At 46.4% G+C, this 24,508-nt stretch overlaps 1 protein-coding gene across 1 annotated transcript in view; it reads right to left on the bottom strand.

Moving 5' to 3' along the window:
• Positions 1-424: 424 nt before the first annotated feature.
• Positions 425-24,508, bottom strand: part of TPCN1 (two pore segment channel 1) — a 365,587-nt gene continuing 341,503 nt past the window's right edge. The window contains exons 26-28 of the mRNA XM_086943251.1: positions 19,991-20,130; positions 18,219-18,299; positions 425-3,580 (exon numbers count right to left, since the gene is read on the bottom strand). Of these exons, the coding sequence (XP_086799377.1) occupies positions 3,461-3,580; positions 18,219-18,299; positions 19,991-20,130 (341 nt within the window). The 3' untranslated portion in view covers positions 425-3,460. The remainder of the gene's footprint in view (positions 3,581-18,218; positions 18,300-19,990; positions 20,131-24,508) is intronic.

Raw genomic sequence — 24,508 nt, 5'->3', positions numbered from 1 at the left:
GAGAGTGAGTGACGTTTGCTGAAGTTCCGGGCCATATAGAGAAGGAATGGGAGAAGAGGAAAAGCGTAGGCAAAGATCCCGGACCTAATAGCATTGTCTTTGGGCTGTGGGAACCTGAAGGCAAAGTTTTGGCATTTACCGTTTTGGGAAGTGGTGTAGAGGTCCATCTCGGGACTCCCAAGCGGGTGGGGAGTAGAGTACATGTGTATGACTTGTGAGTGTCGCTTTCACTAGTAGACTTGTTGCTTCATCCTGCTGAGCGGGTGTGCAAAGATGTTTTCAACTGCCGGAAGGTACACAGCCAAGGGATGTATTTGATTGCAAAATGCCAAATGCTTTGTGCCAGTATGAAACACAGTAAGTGTGTGCCGCCCTGCTTTTGGAAATAGTAAATGGTGGTCATGTTGTGCAGCTTTATAAAGGCTTTTTTTGTGCTAAATCTCATGAAAGAAGGAGTAGATGTCTAAAGGACTTCAATAGAGTAGGCTGTGTTTAAGTCCATGTTTTTCCTGCATCTGTTCCACCGGAGGTCAGAAGAGATGTTCCACATCCAACTGCTGGTTTAGCAGATGCCGTTATACTTCTAGGTTAAAGCCAGAGATACAGAGCCAGGCATGATATCTGACCAAGATACTGATGTGGACCCCTCTGGCTGCGGTGTCAGATGCATCTAGGGCGCAGCGGACATGGGCGGTGGATTGGACTTTACCATCTGTTATCAGTTCTTCCCTTGCTGCTAATACTCTTCAGGGAGGTCCACCATGTCATCCTGTCATATCAGGAGAGCAGGCCAACTGAGTCGGCAATCCTCCAATGTATGACTGCTTGCACCACTACCTTCTAGCTCACTGCATTCAGCTTTTTACTCTCACCAGAAGGGTGAGCGCCACCTGTAGTCTGGGCATTTTCCATGTGGATTACTAGCAAGCCCGGAGGTAAGTGGCCAAGAAAGCCATTCATCTCCCACAAAATATTAGCATCAACACATTTCGGTCCCCCAAAGTACCTTGGTCCCAATCGTTCTCCCTCTGTCTTCCTTACCTTGACAAGCTATTTAAATGAAGTCAGAGGTAGACTCTGACCCTTAAGCATGGGTAGGAGCTGAAGAGTACGTTGGATTTTGGATAATGTTTCAACCAGGAAGCCTTCATCTTCCTGGACAACATGCATATTAAGTATACAATATGTGGCTAACACCTGCATGACTTTGTGGTATGTTGCAGTGCCATTGTGTGGGGTAGTTGGGGTTAGGTATTGATGCGTGGCTGTGCATAGATGCAGGTCTGTATCACTTGGGGGATTGCAGCACAGGAGTAGGTTGCGAGTTGGTGCGATCATACTTTCGGTTGAAGTCGTCCATGGTTGTGAAACCTCAAGGTCTTCCTGTTCTTACTCCGGTTTGGAGGAGGAGCTCGCTTCTCTGAACTTGACTAGCTGGGCCTCTGAGGCATTGACTTCTTCCTCCGCTTTGATGCCGTACTCTGTGAAGATGTCGGGGGTGTCATCAGATTACTGCTTCTGCTCTCTCTTCAATGGGACTACCTCTGCTCGAGCCTGCACCAGAGAGTTGTCTTCGCCTGGAGGGCGAGGCAGGCCTGGTTCTTGGTGTCGTCATGCTTGGGGGAGAGGCAGTTTGCAGACTTGATGATGATCGGTTCATGGGCACTTGGAATGGCACTGGGTGTGCTATTGCCAGGGCGCTCTTTCCATCACTGACCTTGCATTCTCGTCAAGTGTTCTGGAGTTGAGATGACCCACGTGTGGCATCAAAAGGAGCCTTGGTCTTCGGTGTACGTCGAGTAGAGATGAAAAACGGGATCAAGGATCCATCGCAGTGAGTTTTACCATTAGTGTGGGAGTCGAGCCATCAATTGGGCCCAGCAGTAGAACACTGGCAGGCACCAAACATGAAAGATGGCAGAAAAAAACAATCTAACAATGATGCCCATGTGGATTGCCAACTAAGGAAGGAGTCACTATACCTTTCGACTCGAAAGACCTGTACAAAGAAAAACAAGTTGCCAACATACAAGCCCAAAGCTAGATGGCAGGAGTACGCATAACATGTATCTACAGTCACACATAAAACTAAGTTCTCTGCAGGCTTCCTTTTTTTTGCAAGCAGTTCAAACTTGTGGCCGTCACCTGAACTTCACATCAGATGAAAGCATGGGTATCGCCACTCCTGGCAGAAGCCCAAGACTGGGTTAAATAATGGGGATCTTTCTAGCTTTCCAGTGGACTTGGAGGGTGAATTAACATGAATACAAAAATATTGTTTGTCTTAACAAACAAACCCTTTTTGGAATTAATTTGCAATTTAGAAATACTGCCCTAAGAATGGTCACCGAACGTTTGTGATAATAGACTAATCTCAGAGAAAGGAAAGGAAGGAAGAAAAACTGCAAACAATTATAAGAGAAAAAGTAAACAGAAAGGAGAAAAAGAATAAGAATGAGGAATGATGAATAAGACGTTAAGTAGTGAGGGAGTGGCTAGATGGGCAGACATAGGAGACACAAAGGGCAGAAGTTAAGGGAGAGAGAAGGAGCTAGAGACAGATAAAGACTGCCATTTGTATACTGATATCTCATAGGATAATGACCAGCAGCTAACTTAGAACATCTATTACTTCTGAGATAATGTCATAAATAGCTTATAACCTGATCTATTTCTATAGTTAATTTACAATGTAGTTTTCTGTGACTAGCAACATATTAAAGACAATTATAAGTATTCTTATCATTATCTTAAAATTGCTCACAAATCGAATGGATTTACGTCCATTTTTCAATACTTAGAAGGTTAGTGATGTGTTTACTTTTAAACTATGTATTTGAATTCGCAATCTATTGCCCCTAACATCATCTGTGCAAACAGCACAGGACTATCGGGCCAGCCATTATTAAAAGGGAAGGACCACAACAGCAAAAGCTGCATTCAAAGAGGAACCTTTCAAGACATGTAGGACAGTGCATTGTAATACACTTGCAAAAAATAGGAAAAAGTCCCTGACTCCTAGGAGAAGTTCATCCACCACAAAACACTATATTGGAACACATGGCTCAGAGGAGAAAGCTGCTAACAAGATCCACTCCATGTTCCCAGCAAGTAACCATCCAGCAGTGAGTCGTCAGTCTGCAATCACCTTTCTTCCACAGCAGATGGTGGAGATGGGGAGCTTAGTTACTGCTAGAGCTCGCTCTTGGGAATGTTTCTTGGGCTCGATTCAAGATTACTCTAGGGACTCCAGGGCCCCAGCAGCCAATAAGTTAACTTTTTGGTTTACTGTACGTGACTACTGCAGTCTCCCTTGGTAGGAAAATATATATATTTGTATCTTTCTGTCTACAATGTGTGCGTAAATATATGTATGTATTTATAAATACATACATAAAACGCACAATTGTAATAGTAAAAGTTGTATTGCATAGAAGAGTAACAATTTCTGGTCTTAGCCTTAGTTTATGGTATGGGAGCGCGGTCGGAGCACTGCTGACAGCTGCTGGATTTTTGCTGGTCCTCCATCCTCTTCCAGCTGCCGCTGCTCCTGCTTCAAGGCATGCTCTTCATACCACTCCTGCAAAAATAACAGAAATTAGATTGAGTCAGTGGAGCAAAACTATCCGCTAATATTCAAAGCTTGTTTGACTCTGATAATGATAGCATGCTTCAAGGGGAATGGCGCTGTACAGCTGGTTTGGCAGCGGCTGGACAGGTGAAGATGATGTTGTAACTTCTGGAAAAACAGGCTTATATAGTTACAAAGAACACAAAGCCCAGATACGCTACACTAGTTTCCACTTAGACTATATTAAATAGCTCTATACTGGAATAAAATCTGCATTCAGTGGAATATACTTGACTATACTCACATCAGGCAGATACTAGATCCACTTGGCAAACCCTATAATGTTCAAACTCCAATTTCATAGGGGAATCAATTATGTGATACGTACAGCCATTGATTCACTGTGTCGATAGCCTGGTTACACCCAGATGCAATTTCTGAACTGCATACACTTTCACATATCTTTCACATTGCCGTCTCACAATCCCTTTGCCTCTTTTCACCCGATTCCCCTCATATTTCTAGCACGGTTTTTATTCCATCCTGTATTCATCACTCCCTCCATCATAAGACCGATACTTCTAACCACAGATTCCTCACCTTTAGAATATCCCAGACACAAGGCAGGACCTGGAAAATTCTCACACCAATGACTCCTGCATGCCGACAGGTGGTGCTATGTAGCTCTGCTGCAATCTCATATCGCCCTGCAAGTCGGGAAGTGAGACCTCATATAGGCATAACCCCTGCAGGCAGGCTTTGTTTCCAGGCCCTCAGACACGGATCTGGAGTTCTGCTCCCAAAACTTGTGGTTCGAGAATCCACTTTTTAATTTGTTTAAGACTTTGTGCTAGGGACAATGTCTCTCCTAAAGAGGACAGCATTCAAGCCATGCCATGCCTGCAGAAAGAGTATGTCTGTTACAGCCCCACAAGTTGTGTGCCCTTGATGCCTGGGCTCCAGTCTTAACTAGGGAAGATTGAAATTAATGTCATTTTATTTTGCATAGCTACACAAAATTACGAATAAATGTAACTGTCTTGAGGCAGTAGAATATGATTTTTTGAAACCCCACAATTTTCTGATACACCCTTTGACATTTGAAAGGCAGTTATGCTGTATATGATATATAGGTTATCTAGATGCCAGCATGCTTGTTTTTGAAAACAAATCATATCTGGTTTAAAACTTTGAATACATTACAAAAAGTTACAAGTAATTACACAAAAAGCAAACCTTGACTGCTGCTATATTTTAGGAAAAAAATTTGATTACGCTAAATAAAAGTACAAAAAACAAGTGTCACAAACAGCAACTGCTCACACTCTTCTTGTTCACAGTGTGCCAGTGAACAAACGGGACGTAATTGCATGGTGTTCAGTGACAGCATAATTTAGAGAATTTCATGTATACAGCATTAACGAAAAATTACTAATATTACCAGTGTGTGCCCTTGAAAAGAAAATTTCACCTAGGCCTTGTCACACCTCGAAGTCTTGTGAAAAATGTGCCCTCGCGTACAGGAAGGTGATTACAGAGGTCACATTTGAAACAGTGGATTGCTCTCATTCATTGTGGGGCCCCTCTGAGCAAAGTAACTTCTTACTTGAAGTCTTCCATTAAAGTCCAAGTCGAAAATACAAGAAACCCAAGACGTACTCTACCTAATCCAGCCACCAGAAATCAGACTAGCATTCGCGAAGGCAACCATCCAAGGCTCCTCACCTCCAGCGTATTCTGAATGCAATCGGATCCTACAGTTGATCCCATTATGTGCCGAATTTCCCGGGCTGTCATTGACCCTGCAACAGATTTCTGTCTTCAAGGAAGCTATGCTACTGATCTTGCAGATGTTACCAGCTTCTTCTGGTGCGCCATCAGGCTTTAAGATAAAGACATCTTCAAAAGAGCCCTAAGATGCTACCGCCGGCAGATACTGAACACCGAGCGGACAGTACTTGCAGATCACATTGACACCGGCACCAACAGCAGCAAGGACATCTTCGCCATCATCAGCTTTCACTGTGCTTCCTGTCACCTCTAGCAATATCACACCCTCACCAAGAATGATGAAACAAGCTCTCAAATTCCTCTGTAACAAAATCACCTCCATATACAGCAACAGCGATGCACCTCAACTTCCCATCATGGCAGATGAACAAACCCTGACCACGTGGCCTGCTGTTACCACCATCTAAATCACTGCTACCATGAAGACCATCAACTTGGGCGCTCCATCTAACTCTTGCCCCCTCCCCCCCAATGCCTTCAGGAAAAAGACTCCTACCTATCAGTGAAGTACTCACAGCCATCCTCAATGCCTCCATCGACTCCGGCTTAGACACCTCGAAACATGTCATGGTCCCGCCCCTGTACCAGAAACCATCTTCTGGCCCAGCCACGCTTTCCAACTACAGACACATCCTCCCTCCTACCATACTTAGCAGATGTCTTAGAGAAACTAATCAACCAACGCCTCACTGACTGCCTCAGCAACGTCTGCCTCTACGATCCTTGCAGTCCGGATTCAAGCTGACCCACAGTACAGAAACTGCATTTATCGCCGCCACAGATTAAATCTGCATGATCGTTGACAAAGGAGGCATGGCAGCCCTCATTCTCCTGGATCTCTCTGGCGCATTTCACATGGTCTAAAACCCCATCATCACCTGGTGTCTGCACAACATGGCATCCAAGTACCCACTATCCGTTGGATCTGCCTCCTTCTTAACGCATAAAACACAAGCTGTCAGGCTGGCACCTTACTCCTCGGAAGCCTGCAAACGCATATGGCGAGTGCCTAAAGGTTCATCACTAAGTCCTACATATTCAACAAATGCTTGATTCCTCTGGTCAAGGTCATCCGCACACACAACATAAACAGTTTCCTACACTGATGACAAACAACTTATACGCTCCCCCTTGGACAAGAGCCCCAACACAAGAAACAAGTTCACTGTCTGCATCACCAAAGTCGCTAACTGGATGAAAGGCAACAGTCTCAAGCTCAAGACAGAAGTAGTGATCTTCGGCAAGAATACCTTCCCATGGGACTCTAACTGGTGGCCGACCAAACTCGGACCCACACCCACAACGGGCGCCATGAACCTCGTAATAATCAATGACTGCAAACTAGTCATGCCGGCACAATTCAATGCTGAGGAATAGATTTAAATGGTTTACAAGCAACACTAGAAAAACTTTCACTCATACCCTACCCACCAGCCATTTGGACTAAGGGAACATGCTCGATGCCGTGATCACTAAGCTATCAATCATCCTCAACCTCCCTCACAGAATTTGCCTCACAAAACTCATCAGGGAACTGCACTGGCTCCTGATACACAAGCATGCTCAATTCAAACTTCGCACACAAACATTCAAGGTACTACACAACTCAGACACCCACAAACCTGAAAGGTTTTATCTCCTTCCACCAACTACCCAGACACTTTGACTCCATAAGACTCCTACTCACACACATCCCACTCATACCTAGCACCAGATCAGGAGGACAAGTGTTTGTAGGAAGGTGGCTCTTTGCACAGTATACCTATTTTTGGTATACTATGTAAAGAGTCCACGTATCCCTTAAAAGTTGACATGGGCTTGCTTTTGCAACCCCAATGTAGTCTTTTAGGGGGTAGTGTGGTCGCAAGTCCTTAGGCTTATCAGAGAGGAGTGTTAGACAGCTGCAGTACACATACAGTCAATAAGTAAGATACATGACTCAATAAGGAGACCCACACTAATTTATAAAAAGAACATTCTTTTTATATATATTTAGGCACCAAAATCATTATGATCAGGTAAGTATGTTTAGAAATAGTAATATTTGCAGGTTTGAAAAACCAACAGTGCAATTTCTGAAGCGGTAATGTTATCTTATGGAGGAAAGACAGACTGCATACAAGTGCTTCACAGCGATTTACCAGACCAATCTCCAGTACTTAAGGTGAGTGTGGGGCAAGGTCCAAGGCAGCACCAATAGATCACCTCGGGCGTCAGTGGGACGGCCAGGTGCCATACAGTGTTGGGTGCCCAATGTTAGTCAATAGAGATCAGTCCAGTCGAAAAGAGGGTGCAGGTTTGGACTGGAAGACCAGTCAGCCTGAACCAGCAAGTGGGCTCTCAGGTCTCACGATTTTCAGGGACACGAACCTTTGGTCCTCTTCTCCTCAGCGGGAGCAGCCGGGTGCAGAGGTGCTTGGAGGCATCAGGTTTTCGGCACTGGGTATACTTGCGGTAAACGGGGCCTTCACAAAGCGGCTGCAGGCGGTGGCGGGAAGTCCACAGCTGGGATACCCAAGGTGGCTTACAGTATGGAGGGTCTGGGGACCACGCTGGCGCGTAGGCCTACTTCAGCTCAGGATAGCTGGCACAGGAGAAGTGGTGCTTTCCATTGTTGATTATTTGACAGTCCAGTGTTCTTGCAGCTCTTCTGGGGTGCCTGCAGAAAGCAGGGAAGTAACTCTGCTGCTCCAAGGGAGGTCCTGGGTGCAGGGTGGAAGTCCTCCCGGGCTTTTGGAGGCACAGGCAGCTGCAGGACACGTCATCTTTGGTGCAATTGTCGAGGACAGCAAGCAGCCCAGCAGGGTTGGTGCCAAGTCAGCTGCTGGTCTTCTGTTCTTGCTTTTGCAACTCTTCACCATCCGGCATCTGCTTTCAAGTCGGCAGGGTCTGATTTCTTGGAGCTGGGCCTGCCCAGAATACTAGATTTAGGGGTGTTAGGGAATTGTAGGGTAGTAGTCAATCTGCTACTTACCCCTGGAATCACTACACCTCCTATATGACCACTTCCCGTGCGAAGTGGCCATAACCCTTTCCCAGAGTTCTAATTCTGCCATCACCAAGATGGCAGACTTTCGAATTTCATCCCCACATCAGGTAAACCACCTTAGGGGAGGAACTAGCCTGAGGGTGGACATGTCTCTCTGACTAATTTTCCCGCCTATCCAGGTACCAAATGGGTCCTTGGTCAGGGGCTGGCCCTCCTCTGAGGGAATCCAGATTTGCATACCAATGGTGGTGGGCTCTTTGAAGCTCCCTGCCACCATGGAATGCAAAGGTACAGGTCAACCTCTGGGAGGGGGATGTAAACACCCTTTGTTACTTACCTCCTGAGAGCATAGGCCCTAAACTCTGGGGGTCAAACTCATTTGTGGTGGTAGACTGGTCGGGAACAGTCAGCCAACAAACTAGTATTTGGTAGGTTTTCAAGGGGCACCTCTAAGGTGCCCTTCGGATGCATGTATTACCAAGTACATCACTGGAATCAGTGTGGGGCTTATTAATACAAGATGTTTGGTACCAGAAATCTTCAGTTTTAGTGGAGCCATCATGTAGCTGGGGAACTCGTTTTTGACCAGTGTCCAGCACATGACCTTAAAAGGGCTTCCCTGTTCACTTGCACTGGCCGTAATTGAACTGGCCAGCACCGGGGCATATCTGCTCCAGCAGTTATGCCCACACTTGTAGTATAGGGCACCCTGCATTAGGGCTTAAAGGCCTGCTGTAGGGGTGACTTACCTATAATGCATACAGCGTCTGTAGGCATGACACACAGGGCTGTGTGCCATGTTGTGTTATCACTTATGTCTGTACCGAGTCATGCAGCCTGCCCTGGAGGTCTGCATGGGTTTCGTGAAGGGGCGGGGGGAGGGGGGGTCCTAGGATGGTCAATTTATGCTGAAGCCCCTAGGCACCCTCTTAAGCACCTCATTTACTAGGAAATTACAGAGGGTGCTAAAGGTATTGCCAATTGGGGAGGCAACTGCACAGTTTAGGGAAAGAGATACAACGCTGGGGACCTGGTCAGCGGGAACCCAGTGCACTTCCAGTCAAAATTGTGTATTAAATACCAGGCAAAAGGAGGAGGCGATCATGGAGAGGGGTAACTGCAAGCCTTAATGAGTGACAAGACCCCGCCGGAGGCTCGAGTACCCCTTCTAGGCCCGGAGCGAGTGACGACATCGGAGGCGGTAGCAAGACAGCAATGTGACACCCATCATAAGCGCCTGGGACACAGATCGAGCCTGGTTTCATGCAGACGGTGTTGCCGGGAGCAGCGGGGCAGGGACGCCATGTCAAAGCCACACGCGGAGTGCCATCAAGTAGAGGACTTGAAAATCAGTAAGTGCACACATCAGAGGCAGATCAGGGCAGAATGGGTTGAGATGAAGTGATAGCGCCCCCCCCTGACACAGCTCCACCAGGTGGCGGCGATGCCCTGGCAAGGAATTGATTTAGTAAGGCCCAACTTACCAGCAGGCAGGTGGTCCGCTGACACGAATAGCACACCCTGGCACAGGCCAAAGTGTCCAGTGCCCATTGACTTTCACATGTAGAGGGGGGTACGTTCAAGATCGCTGGGAGGGGCTGGTGCGGCGTTGGCCGTCTACCCCTCCCTTGCACCCCTCGGCTGGAGAAGTGGTGAAGCCGGGACCCCTGAGAGCCTCAGAAATTGGGGGAGAAATCAGACAGGCCTCTATACAGGCCCAGAACCAGCACAGCTTGCTGAAGATCAAGAAGGGGGGGGTTAACCGTATCCATCTGATCGCCCAGAATACGCCAGACACCCCAAGTGGTACTCAGCTGTGAGGGGGGCAACTGGGACAGGAGGGGCATTAACCGACAGGCCACTGGGAGAGCCTCTGGCCCCCTCAGGTAGGCAGAGAGTACAGCCCCTCCGCCCCCCCTTTATAGATATGCAGGACCGGTGGACCTGAGAGGTCTTCGCATACCACTGAGCCCGTCGGGATGTCAGGACCCAAAAGTTCGAGAGCCACATTGCAAACCAATATGGAAAAATATGCTCACCCTAGAGCGGAATCCCTCACCCCAGGTGGTGCAGCAACAATCTCAGGAGTTCGCTCAAGGTCTGACAACGATGGAGCCTCTGACCTTGCAAGATGACATGGCGGCAATTAAAGATGTTAAAACCTCGCTAGAGGTCAACATTTACCCTAACTTCTGAAGTAACACTTATGAGTGCAGTTATCCGAAACATCGGAGCCAGAGTCAGAGGCTGAAGAAACCATCATTTTGCTTAAGACTTAAACAAAAACACTACAAGCCCAAGTTGGTAATCTACGTGAATCAGTTAAAGGGCTAGAGGCTAGAATGGAAGACGCAGAATGCCGGTCGTGCCGAAACAATGCAAGAATAACAGGAGTGCCAGAAAGGGCCGAAGGCCCAGCAGTAGATATTTTTGTTGAGGATCTTATCCTGAAACACCTGAAGCCCAAGTTCTCTCAAAAATGTTCTCCATGTAGCAGGCACACCGAGTCCTGAGAACCCCTCCGGGGCCCAGGGCCTGCCTAGACCCATCAGAACTCACATCTTCAATTTCAGAGACCGTGATGTAACTGCAATCCTCGCATGTGTCACCTCCTAGTGTGCTGGGACAACAATACAATGTCCTTTTTTACCAGAAAGGTTCAGAAGCAAAGGCGTTCATTCTTGGAAGTCAAAAAAGCCCATAGGGAAAAGGAACTGAAATACGCCATGCTATTCCTGGCCAAACTTCGAGTGCTTGCAGAGGGGAAAACCTGTTTTTTCACAACACCAGAGGACGCATGGGACTGGCTAGATGGGTGTAGAACTCCCAGACACAGAAGGTCCAAAGGGCAAAAGACTAAGGGAAAGAATGATCACAAACCCCCTGGCATTCACAACAGAGACCTGACAGACCCCGCAGAAGATTCACAATGACACTTGGCAACGAATGCATGACTCGAGCGAAGTCTCCAGCAAATCTCCCACCAGCATGGGAAGCACTAGAATTCCTGAACTGAAACAAAGTGGAAGTCACTAATAAGTCCGGCTTAATTATTATAGACTTTGTATTGAGACAATGTAATATTGTTGAATAGAAGGAAGCAGCAGCAAGAATAAGGGTTGGATTGACCCCCCCCTTCAGTAGGTTAATGTTTGGGTACAAAGGCACTCTGCATATTTGGTGGGCGGTCAGTTCCTGGTCTGTCATGCAGGGAGGCGGGGAGGAGGGAAAGGGTGAAGTTTTTGTCAGGATTGTTCCACACTGTTGTTTTTTAGTCAATCAGCAACACAACACTGGTATGACGGGGGTGCAGCAATCCCACCTTTACGAAAGTACTATTGGGCAGCCCAGTTAACAGTGGTTAACCACAGGGTGCATTGCCCTCAGGACGACCCGGCATATAGAGTGGACCGTCATAATATGCAACAAGGAGGATACCTGAGAGCTTTTAATGGGGGTGGCAGGATAGTGTCCCTTTTTGAGCCAACCTCCACTGCACTGCAGGTGTGGAAAGAGGCACTCATGGCTCTTGAGTGGAAGGGTAGACTCACACAGATGAATCCATTGTGGGTTACTGCTTGCTTGGGACTCTTGGCACAGCAAGGTGGTTTTAAGAGGTGGGATTTGATCGGCATCTCGAGACTGGGAGATCTGTGGGCTAAGGGAGATGTCAAATCATCAGAATATCAGCTAGCACCATCAGAAACCTTTAAGTACCTTCAAGTTAGGTATTCATTAAGGCCAGTATGGGCAAGAGGAGAGGAACTTCCAGATTCCTCGTCACTGGAAGACAGACTGTTGAACAACCGTCTAGAAAAGAAGGCGATTTATCGTAAATTCATTAATAATTCTCCAGATCCCTTGCTAGTCCTTTGTGCCCGCTGGAAGATGAGGACTGGATGGAGGCCATAGTTTCACCCAAAGATGTAGTCATCCGATCACGATTCAGGCTAGTACAATTAAAAATACTCCACAGATCATACATTGCCCGCACAACTCTGATAAAAATGGGTAGACTAGACTGCCCAAATTGCACCTGGGGATGTGGATAGGAAGGCACCTTCCTCCACATAATATGGGAATGTCCAGATATACAGACATATCGGGAGGGAGTTATCTCCTGCATGCGAGAGATTCATTCAATACAGACACAGAAGTCGGCACAATGGCTTGTCCAGAATATTTGGCATGAATCGTCCCTCACAAGCAAAGAACTTCTCTGGGTGACTTTGGGATTTACAGTGGTAAAACCTAACATAGCTAGACTATGGAGTGCTGCATCGGCTCCTAGGCTGAATGAAAGGAAAAGTGACATGGATTAGTGCATGATGGCGGAAAAAAACATGTATGAGAGCAGAGGCTCCCCAGACAAGTGGTCAAAGGTTTGGGGGAGGTGGAATGAATACCGGGGTTTGATATGTACACCAATACCACAACCAAGTCAAATAAATTAGAGAGAAACTGCCTTAAAAAATGGGAGAAGGGGGTTTGAAGATGTAACCATTGATATCCTGATACTGTAGGAGTCTGCTAATATGAACATTTCAGTTTGGTGCTAGCTTTGCAACATGCAACTTGATACTGAATGCGCATTGATATGCTGATTGTCGATTGTTTATTTTTATTGTTTAAATAAAAAGAAATATTTAAAATAAAAATAAATAAAAGTGTTCTCGCCGTCCGTCCCAAAGACTTCAGGGCATCTCTTGCCCAAACAATTTAGGATGGACAGGGTGCTGTAAAATATGTACTGCAAACTGGTCTGGCCATCACGAATTACAAAGTTGTCTCAGCACCACCGTAATGCTTAAACAAGATGTGTGGATGCAGGAAACTGGATTTGCTAAAGATTTCCAGCTGTTCCTATGGACATGCACTTTGATGAATCTAGACATTTTGGAGAAAAACACTGACTCTACACTTGAGCAGAGTAAACATATTCATGCCACAACACAATTCTTGGGGTTATTGTGGCAAGTCCACACATTTCACAGGCAGTAGTGGAAATTTGGGAGTTACTCTAAAGGTCTAGTTTACCGGCAGTGTCAACAATCTCAGTCTGTGCAACTGGCCCAGCTGTTTCAAGGTGAAGGTTATGGTGCCAGTCAAACCTTTTCACACTGGAAGGGGCTGCATTCATCTACTTCCTCATTCCCTGCTGTAGCACCCCTCCAAACCGCTTTGTTTCCCCTTCCTGGACCCACAGTCATTCAGTAAGGAACCAGATATAACATTTCCTGCCCGGCTGGAAATCCATCACATCAGAGCAATTGTTTTTCCAAACTGTTCAAATGTGCTACGCACTTATTTTCATTTCTTTTCTTCCTCATATTACCCACATGGCAGAACAAATTTCGTCAGACTGTGCCTCCATCCTAATACTGGACGGCAACCTCCTTCTGGCCAAGGGTGCATTTAAATAAGTGCAGGACTTAGGAGTGCTAGTCTTGCTACCGCATTGTGCCAAAAGAGTCAGTCGTAGACCATCTCCAGATTACAGCTAAACGTTTGGTCTCCTTGGAGTTTTCCATCAGCCAGCTGAAAATTCCACTTTAGCAAAAGCAAAGCCTTTTCTGCATAGGAGATAGCCTGGATACAGTGGTGGTTATAGCCTTTCCTAGGCAGCAATGATTCTGGAACATTCACTTTATGATCCTGATTTTTTTTTTTAGGCTAAATCCTGGTTCTAGTGGAGGATACTTCAGAGTCTTAGGTGCCTATCCTTGTGCATCTTCTTTGTCCCAAGTGCCAGATGGCATATGTGGGCCCTGCACTGGAACCTCATGGTTCAGTGGGCCCCGCACCAGGGCTGTCTCTCTGATTTAATCAAGATCTCTCAGGAGACGTCCGGTTATCTTCTGTCGTGGCAGACTAACATCACCTTGGCCTAAAACAGGAAATTTTGTCTTCTTCATCTAGGCTTCACAGTTATGACAGACTGGTCTCTGCTGGATTGGGGGAGGGGTGTCATCTGGGAGACAAGCCTCTACTCTGCAGTGGAGTACCAGATCTATATAAATAATTTGAAGGTTTATGGAATTTGGCTGGCCCCAAAAGCCTTCCTGCCAAACATCAGGTGGAGGTGGGGGCAGGGGATAAGTGCATGTCCTCACTGACAACATGACTGTCATGTGGTATCGCAACAAGCACAGTGGAGTAGGGTTCTGGGTCCTCTGCCATGAGGCTTTGTGCCTTTGGAAATGGCTGTACCAACAGCAGATCTTTCTGGTGGTCAACCACCTGGCAGGGTACCGGAACACCAGAGCGGATGAGCAGAATAGGAGTCAGCTGGTGAAGCATGAATGGTATCTCCATCCAGAGGTGGCAGGGGCATCTTCTAACAGTAGGACCTACCCCGAGGAGATCTAATTGCCATCAAGCTAAAGGTCCATCAGGGAGAGTCACTCGGAGACGCCTTCAAACTGTGACAAGGCAAGGGTCTCCTGTATGCATTACCACCAATACCTCTTCTCCCCTCAGTTCTGAAGAAAATCAGGACAGACCCGACCCAAGTCATCTTGGTAACCCCAGATTAGACCAGGAGGGTGTGGTGCGCAGATCTCTTGTGCTTGAACGTTTGCCCTCTGATCTGGCTCTATCTCAGCAACAGGGGAAGGCCCTACTCCCGAATCTCCACAACTTATTCCTCAGTGCATGCATGCTTGCTTTGAGCAGCAACAGCTGGTTAAATGTCAGCTGTAGGAAGCTGGCTCTGTATATACTATACCAAAGTAAGGTATAGCGTGTAGAGAGTCCAGTGGATCCCCAAAGGCTTACAGAAGTAAAAGTAGATAATACCTTACTCTCGATTTGTGGTAGTGTGGGCGAGCAGTAAGGGTTTATCAAAGGGTAGTGCTAAGCATTTATTGTGCTCTCAAGCAATACATGATATTACACACTCAAAGACTGAACTCAGACCAATTGTTTGTATCAAACATATTTCTTTGTTGTATTTATTTATACAACCAAGCAGGACATGGTACAGGTAAATATGACTGTACTTTTAAAGACAGATTGTTAAAAAGCAAGCTAAGTGAATAATGACTTTTCTTACAGGTTTGCAAAAATGTGCAAATACAGTTGTACTGACTTTTGGATTACGTTTTCAGGATCACTTTTTCTACTCAGTGTGATATGCTTAGATATCACACAGACATTTTCTAGATAAAAGGAAAGTAAAACAGTTTTTCTCAAAACACAGTTTCTTACATTTTCATACCCTTTTCAACTCCACACTTAGAACTTTTTCCACAGAAAAAAAGTCAATGCAGTCTTATTGGAGAAAAAAAGGTTATCGGTTTAAAAGGTGAGTAATCGGTCTTGGGAGTTTAATTTCTGGAGTTAGAACCAGGGTTGAGGATGCACTCAAAAGAGCTCCTGCAGTGTCACTAGGGCAGACGGGTGCAGAGTGCTGCGGCACAATGTTATTCAATGGGGGATAGGGAGCCTCTGGCTGGTGGCTCCTCACGGGCACGCCACTTGGATGTGGGAGCAAAGCTCTCAGGGTTTAGCTCAGGGCAAAGGGGATCCAAGATAGCACACAAGGTGCACCCACAGCTGCACAGGGGCAGCTGGGTGCAGGGTGCTGGATCAACTTCGGGAGCCCTGTTGGTTTCAATGGGGAAGCTCCGGTCAGAACAAACAATGCAGGGTCAGGCACGAAGATCTTCTGGAGGTGACCTGCAGCTGGAGAGGTAAGTTGGGATGTAGAGGGATGCCGGGACACTGTCGGTTGGGCCACCTAAGGCCGTGGAGTGTTGGGTGCAAGTGTGTCATTTGGTGTCGGATTTTCCTTACCGGCCAAGGTCGCATTTGGGGGAATTCTCCAGAAAGGGGCTGTAGGCGTTGTCAGCAGACTTGAGTCAGCTCAGGGATCACTGGATCCGAGGTTAGGATAACGGGGGAGACCACCTCGTGGTGTTGGGCCACTCAAACTCAGGCCATGGGTGCCGGGTGCAGAGTGGTGCAGACTTGCGGATTTGGCTGGAGCCAGAGTATGTTGGTGAGCAAATGCGGTGTTCACGGAGACAACGTCTTTTTAGGGAAGACAGGGCAGGTCCTCAGGTTCTTGGTTGCTGCTGGCTGCAAGACACACTGGGATTTCGATGGAGCAGGTTGAGGTCGGGACAGGCTGGTAGGGCTGGGGCCAAGTCAGTTGGTGTCCTCCTCTTCATCCTTCAGCACAGGCTCTTCGGTCCTTCTTTCTTGTCTGGGGAGGCAAGGTTCGGGGTAGCCCCTAAATGCTAAATTTAGGGGCGTTTCAGTTAGGTCCAGGTTGGGGCCAATAGGCCCCTTCCTTGGGATACCTATTATGCTGCCCTCCAGAGGGAGGGGGGCATATGCCTCACTCTGCTTGGCTGGGTTCCCCATCTTCAAGATGGCGGTTACTAAGAGTTGTGCTTCGCCTCCCCCACCTGAGGAGTGGGGTTGGCAAAGGTGGGCACACCTCTCCTACTATCTTGTTTTTTCCTCCGATTCTCCTGCTCACAGAGGGGGTCAGAACCATTGGGAGCCAGTTACTGGGAGCAGAAAATGGCTGGGTCAGCTCATAAAGGTGGCAAGCCTTTCAAGCTTCCCCTGCGTGGACCCTGCCCATACTGGGGGAGGAAGCTTGGAACCTCTGCCCAGGATGTGCTTTGTTTCTGGACCCCAAGAGCGGGAGACTCTCGACCCAGGGTCCAGAAACCTGTCTGGGGGTGGCAGCTGGCGAGCAGTCAGGACACTACAGTTAGGTCATTTTTCAGGGGGCATCTCTACGATGCCCTCTGAGTGCATTTGGCATTAAATCCCACACTGGCTCCGGTCGCATTCCCCCAAATACGCTATACAGAAGCATGCATTATTCTCTATAGCCTCAGGTTTTATGATGTACATATACAATCAAGGTTACTTGTTATATGTGGCAAACATTTACAATTATTGTACTTGTATTTTCGTTTTGTTTTTTATACTGTATCGGATATCTTTCTTGCTATTGTTAATGCCAGTTATGCTCAGCCAAGTTCTGCCACATGTACTATGTAAAGCACAGTTTTGCTCTTGGGCCTAATGCTTATTAAGTCAAAACATTCAATGAATCTAAATTCAATGAAGAGAGGCTTTGAATTACAAAGGAGGGATGCTCCTCCCTTCTGTTCCTTATTCATTATACACCAACAAGACTCTTCAGCTTGAAGGGTGCTAAGGATCAAAGCCCTCCTTATCGAGTTTCGAACCAGTCAACCCTATTCAATGAATCTAAATTAAATGAAGAGAGGCTTTGAATTACAAAGGAGGGATGCTCCTCCCTTCTGTTCCTTATTCATTATGCACCAACAAGACTCCTCAGCTTGAAGGGTGCTAAGGATCAAAGCCCTCATTATCGAGTTTCGAACCAGTCAAACCCTATTCTGCTAATGTTGTAATCTATAGGATGGGGAGAAATATAGGATTGTGCATGACCACTCTTGTGAATGAAGAGAGATGTTGCAGATACGCATGTGTTTGGTATCCAAGACAAAGGACAACACTGATCCTCTTCTAATCCAGCAGCATTCAGTGAAGTTACAAACTATTTGTGTTTGTATTACATTTCACACATAGTTAGCCTTGTGAATTGTTCAGTGTGTTCACAGACCTTCCTAAAAAGGGAGTACATTCAAAAGAAGCGGTGGACTTCATTTGGCAAAACATTTTGTGGTCCCCAACAACGAGGGATTCACAAACAGGTTCAGTTACCTAGTGAGTCAACACACTATCTTCTGGATATGCCAACACACATTTTCCACCAAATCCACTACCGCAGCCTTATACCACATGTACTACACCCACAATATTACTTATACCCTAGTACACCACGTGCAAATGTGACAACCACAATGTCCTTACCTGAATTTCCTCCTCATACATTTTCATCGTTAGATCACTTTTGGTCCTTGACCTCCGTCCCAGAAATAGTACAGACGTTTGCTGAAATGCAGAGACATGGAAGAATTTAAGCCTCAACAATGGGATTGGAGCCAAAACAGTAATGACTCCGATTTCCTTTAGTCTGGCTTATTCAAGCTAGCAGCCTCTGCATATTATCTAGCATTCATAAGGCTGCTACTAGTAAGCATACGGTTGCTAGCAAGAACATATTTACAAGTGAGGTTGCCATTATGGGTGAGCATATCGCTACAGCAGAACTGTGAACTGAGCATGCATGAAAAAGTCCATAGACCAGCACAGGCTCCCAGACTCCCCAACCAATCCAGACGCTGCTCTCATGCTATAAAAGCAGTGCCCAAATTGGTCTGAGCGGCCTCCTCACTAAGGAGAGCCTGTGCTATTACTCCACCTGGCTGTACAATACAGCTGGGTTGGAGAAATCTAAGTGCGCATGCCGGTTTGGCTGTCCCAAGTCGGCTGGCCATGCTGCTGTCTGTCCATAGAGGACAGCCGGCACCGTCCTAGACTTGTCAGCATCGGCTATCAGTAAAAAATAAACGGTAATAACATTGTTTTATTATCATTTTGTCATTTGCAGTGGGGAACCACTACTCCTCTATTATGGAGGAGCAGACAATTGTCATGCTGCTAGTGTTCCCTCTATGAGTGAGTGTTCTCTTCGTGTGTAGAATACTAACAAGAGTAACTGACATTCTACAGGTGAACATGCCGCAAATAACAAGCACGTATATACTCATGTCATGTTCTCGGAAAGCATGCTGCAACTGGGAAACATGCAGTTATTACAAATCCTTCAGAAAAGATGCAACTACTGGATAATGTCCTCCTACCAAGAGCATCACTACCACTTAGCATGCCACTACAGCAGCTGAGGTCCCCCACAATGAAGGACTACGCTGCAAATTGCTACAGTGTTGCTAGTAACTGTGTGCTGCTAACCAGGAGTATAGTGTGCAATTACCAAAGATTGTATTGCTATTGTCTAACATGTTCAAAATGATAAATGTGCGATTGAGAGCAAAGGGGCAGTTTTTGGAAAGCTTGTTCCTCTATAGGAAAATATGCTGCTACTGGAAAGCACATGGTTACTTATTTTTCTATTTGCTATAGATACAATGTTGTACTTTCTGGCTGGAGATTCAAAGACTGGGAGATACTAGAACTACAAAAATAAAATACTGCTCCCTGCCCAAAGGTTTATAAAACATCGGGTTCAATGTAACATTTACGAACTATATTTATATTAAATATCTGAAGACTGAGGTCTTGAAACTCTTTAATATGAAAGTGATCCGATGCTCATTCCAGGAGGCCTCTCGATTCTGGAAGTATCAAATAATACAAATACCAGTGGAGAGAAGGCTGGGAAGGAAACACTGGGCATGACTCGCCAGGTCTAGCCTTAGCGCGTCCAGCTACACGATCTACCGTTTGCTAAGTAAATGCGTTCATGTGCAGCTGAAGCTCGCTGTCCCATATAATTTTTATACATCCTCACAGCTACAGACTGTATGTTAATGCACAGGCATAAAAGCTGCCCTTTGTACATTCATAAAATAAGTTAATAAAGTCAAATTTACATCCACACGTGTTCATGCAGACATGCGCACACATAACACACACTACTTATTGGAGGTTTTTATACACAGTTTCTGGTGTTGCCTCACACAGCCACAATGTCCCTCACGCTTAAACCCTCTTGAGTTTACCCCATGCTTCTCCATATTCGCGAGCGTCTTCTGAAGCTGAAGGGTTTCACTGGGTGGGAGGCTCAATCCTTTGTACATCTCCACAAGAGCCACAAGCTCCTCCTTAGAAATCTCTTTCTCCAGAGTAATGCCTTTCTCATCTGGAAAGAAATTGGGAAACCACAGAAGACAGTAACGCAACACTGTAACAATCGGATGGCACTTTCAGGTGACTTTATGCACTACACTCCTAGGTATGACAAGAAAGCGCAGAGTAAAAATGTTTCAGTCAATGTTTATGCAAAATAATCTTGAGACCTACCCCCAAAGCACCATTCTGACTGAACTTCAAGTCAGGCAGGCCTGAAGACCAGCAACTTTAAGTTAGCCCGTACTTTATACAAGCTCATCTGTGAGAAACATTAGTGATAAATAGATATAACTTTGCCAGTACCTAATGGTGTTCCGGTTTGATTTCCTATTACAGTAGGTGGTGTTACCTCTGATGTACCAGCACAAAGAACCGAGAGTAAGCACAATAGTTCTCAACATACATAGATCAGGTACATTTTTTGCACTTGCACCCAGGGCCGGACTGGTGCTTTCGGGCACCGGGCAATCCCCCGGTAGGCTGGAGGGGGGTGGGGGCCGGTTTTGGATCAGGGGGCCGGTTTTGTGGATGGGGGCCGATTTTCGGTCCGATCCGACCGTCACAGCGTCACTCACTTCAGAGAGAAGAAGAAAAGTCACCAAGTGTCGTGTGACTTGTGTCTGAGACTCTAGTCTCTTAGTCTCAGACTTCCAAGTTCCAAGCAGGCCTCCCGCCAGCGCCCATACTAATACTAGTAGCGCCAGCAGCAAGCCTGATTGACCGGCGGTGACCGTTTGCACACTGTCTGCAAGTGCAACCTAAACAAACGTTTCAGGAGGAGGAGGAGGAGGAGGGAGGTGCCTGTGCGCAGCGCGCAGAATTATGCCCTGCCTCCTCCTCCTCCGGCACGTCTGAGCGCCTCTCTAGGGTGCGGCTGATGTTCCGCATGCGCAGGGCAATTAAAACTGTGCAGTCTGCCCTACAGGTTGCAGCCAGCATCACGAATGACGAGAGCGAGAGGACCGGAGCTGCCATAATTTAATTATTGTACTGGCTAGTCCGCCGAAGTAGCCCCCCTGTGTCTGCCAACAACAGCAGGAGCCGTGAGTAAGTGTTTCCGCCCTTGCCCCGGTACCAAATCAATTAATCATTATCATGACTCATAAATGATTGTCTTAATGTCTTGTCTTCACAAACAGTTAGCGGGCGGGCGGGGCATCGCGCTGTGGTGGTGGTCTGGAGTCTGGACGGAGGGAAAATCCAACCAGGCCTGATACCAATCCGACCGCGTTACCAGTGTGTAACATACAGAGCCTGTCCTGTGCATATATGGTCAGTGGTAAGTTACCACTGACCGTATATGTACAGCACAGCTCTGTATGTTACATGAGGCCTCTCGTCAGCTAGAGCCTTGTTCAGCCCTTGCCCTTGCTTGCTTGCTTCAATGAGCTGAGCTTAGTTACCCACAACATCCTCTGGATGAGGCAATGCTTATGCTTCCTTCCATCGTCTTCTCCGGGCCGCCCTCCCTGGTCTTACTGTTCTGTTCTCCAGCTCTGGCGCAAGCCCTGCCCTTGGCTGCAGAGGTATTTTCAAAGTACGGGAGGAACATCTACTGCGGAGCGCTGCCTGGAACTGGGCACAACAGATGTGAAACACTCTGCAGACACGGCAGTTCAGTCTTCTAATGCTCATACAATCAGTACCAATAAATCGGAAGTTAACAAAATCTAGCGCCTAGAGGGAATCCAGTTTGCAGTGATTCCTGTGAAATTAGCATGTGACGATTAGCTGAGATCTATGCCCGCAGTACAGGAATTCACTAGTATTTCTTACAGAGTGGAACCGTGATTTAAACAGTGACATATCAGAATTCAATGTTAAGGATGTTTAAGGAGTGCAAACGTTAAGGCCGCGTTTAGTGTTATTCAAACAGACTGTCCACGTAGGAAAAAGCACATGCTTTTATTTCTGCAAGAATATAAATATATATTTTTTCCTTTGTTTCATAAATAATTATCTTTTTCACAGCGGGATGTGTCCCAAGAATGAAGTAGGAGCGTACACTAGTTACAACAGAGTACTCCCATTTTCAACATTCTCTCATCTCTGGACACACTCGAGTTCCCTACAGCGAGACAGAAAGGTACAGTCTAGCGGCTAAATTGTGGACCCCAGGACAGGGACGCTTGCGCTCTATCAGCTGCTTCCACATTTCACATTTTCACAAGCAATTTGTGCTATTGGTCAGATTACTTTACCCTCTGTGCCTTGTTTCATTAATTGTAAATAGTTATATACCACAACCAGAAACGCTTACAAACGGGCCGAATCTAGTACTGTGCGCTATGTGAATACTTCCGAGTCTGAAACCCAGAATTAAAGTGGACAGGTTGCTTGTGTACAAAGCAGCAGACCAGCCTAATGAAGTATGGTTTTCAGCTCCGAAAACAGTAACCGGGTGCCCGCAAGTCACATGATCACCCCAATTCGGTTCTGAAAGTGCTCTCCTAAATCCTAAGGACTTAACTAGGGATAAGACGTTTTTATGATGTGCTTGCCTCTGAGCGCTTGATAATGACAAACATGTACAACAAAACAGTAACCCTCAGATTGATATCCACTCGCACAATACAACCCCTCAATACATCTGTGCCCTGCCAAACCACCGCCATCAGTATTCACTATTCACACCTGCCCCATCCCCTGCACTTACCTCGCCAGCCTCCTTCATGATGAATGATCCTCTTAACCTGCACGATGCAGGCTCCGGGACTTCTTTTCGGGGCTCATGCTACCAATCTGACTTACAGCAGCTGAAGACGGCCTAATGTGTAGAACTGTTGAGATACTTCATATAAAACAACACCCTACAATCGTTCTGTGCTGTGTTACTACCTCGACGGTCTCTACATCAACCAGTCTGTTAATGATATCGAAATGATCATAATTTTGACACGGCCGCTGCCTCGACCTCCCTTGATGATACCTGACCTGTCACCTTGCAATTTAAGTGATACTATCTACATCTTCACTAAACATATCTAAGATGGAAAAATATAGAGACAATCTCACCTATAAGAGGTATTGGCATTCTCAACGTTGTTTAGCCATGTCACACAGCAGCGTAGCTGCACAGCAGCATGACTGATAGTATAAAGCAATACAACATTGTGCTTTTATTTTTGTGAGAGATAGGGCAGGAAGAGAGACAACATGAGGGAGGAAGGATGAGCATGGAGGGTAGCACAGACAATGCAGGGTTTGAGAAAAGAGTGATTTGATACGGGCAGCAGCGTCAGCGTTATAGTGCTTTTTTTTTGTTATTGTGGGTGGAGGAGCAAAACAGACAACGGAGGAGCAGGCACAACATGGACAATGGAGGTAGAGCGGGTTAATATGGCTAACGTGCAACAGAGAGAGGGCAGGTGAGGGGTTGAGACATGGACAACAGAGTGCAGTGGCAACACAGAAAATAGATAGGCAACACAACCATCAGAGTGGAGGGTGTGTTGGGGGTCAATACGGAGAACAAGGGGCTGCTGGGTGGAGGGCAAGCAACACAGACTGAGACAACTGAGGGAGGTGGACTGGCGCAGCATGGACAATGAAGGGAGACCGGGTGGGATGAACATGGACATTGGCGGGCGAGCAGGTTAGGGCAACATAGGCAGTGGACAGAGGGTGGGTGGGAGGTCAACACGAATAATGGAGGAAGGGCAGGTGCACACATAATAAAAATAACAAAATGTAAAGTTTTAAAATAGTACATAAAACAGCAAGTGATCCAATCGATTTTTTAGCATCGGTTCAACTATGAAATAAGATCTGTACCGTTGCTGATCCATCCCAATATATGATCTGTGCAAATCACAACCCTGGGTTGTGTTACAAAATAGAACGTACATATCAAATGTCCCAGAGCAATTTTTAAACATCGGAGCAACCATAAAATAGGATCTAAACCAGTGCAGGTCCCCTCAATATAGAATCTGTGCAAATCCCAACCGTAGGTTATGTGCAAATAACAGAGAATACTAGAACAATTACTTCATGAATTTCATAAGATTTGAAAAGATTGAAAAGAAAGTTATAACATTTTGAGAGAATTAAAAGATGTTGAATAAGGTGAGCGTAATCTTTAAACTACTGCTTGTCAAATTTTGCTTGTCTTGTACCAGACAGCCTGTAAAACCTTGCTCACAGCAAAAACAGTTGTAGGGGAAGTGTTGCTTTTTCAAATGACGTGAGCCAAATGAGAGGGGGTATACAATATTGGTCTCAGAGCTCCGACCTCCAGCTAACAAATTGTCACCACTGTGCACCAGACCCTCTGGATCTCCAACAAGGAGGTAAACAACTCCCACCTCTCACCAGCAGGGACTACTGTCTGCCACACTGTTGGCAGTTTCATGGCAGAAGCGCGGGTGGCAAATAGCTCAAAGAGG

Source organism: Lissotriton vulgaris, chromosome 11 (genome assembly GCF_964263255.1).
Source record: "Lissotriton vulgaris chromosome 11, aLisVul1.2, whole genome shotgun sequence".
NCBI lineage: Eukaryota > Metazoa > Chordata > Amphibia > Caudata > Salamandridae > Lissotriton > Lissotriton vulgaris.
The sequence above is the reverse complement of the archived record's forward strand: the minus strand, read 5'-3'. Positions and strand labels throughout refer to the sequence as shown.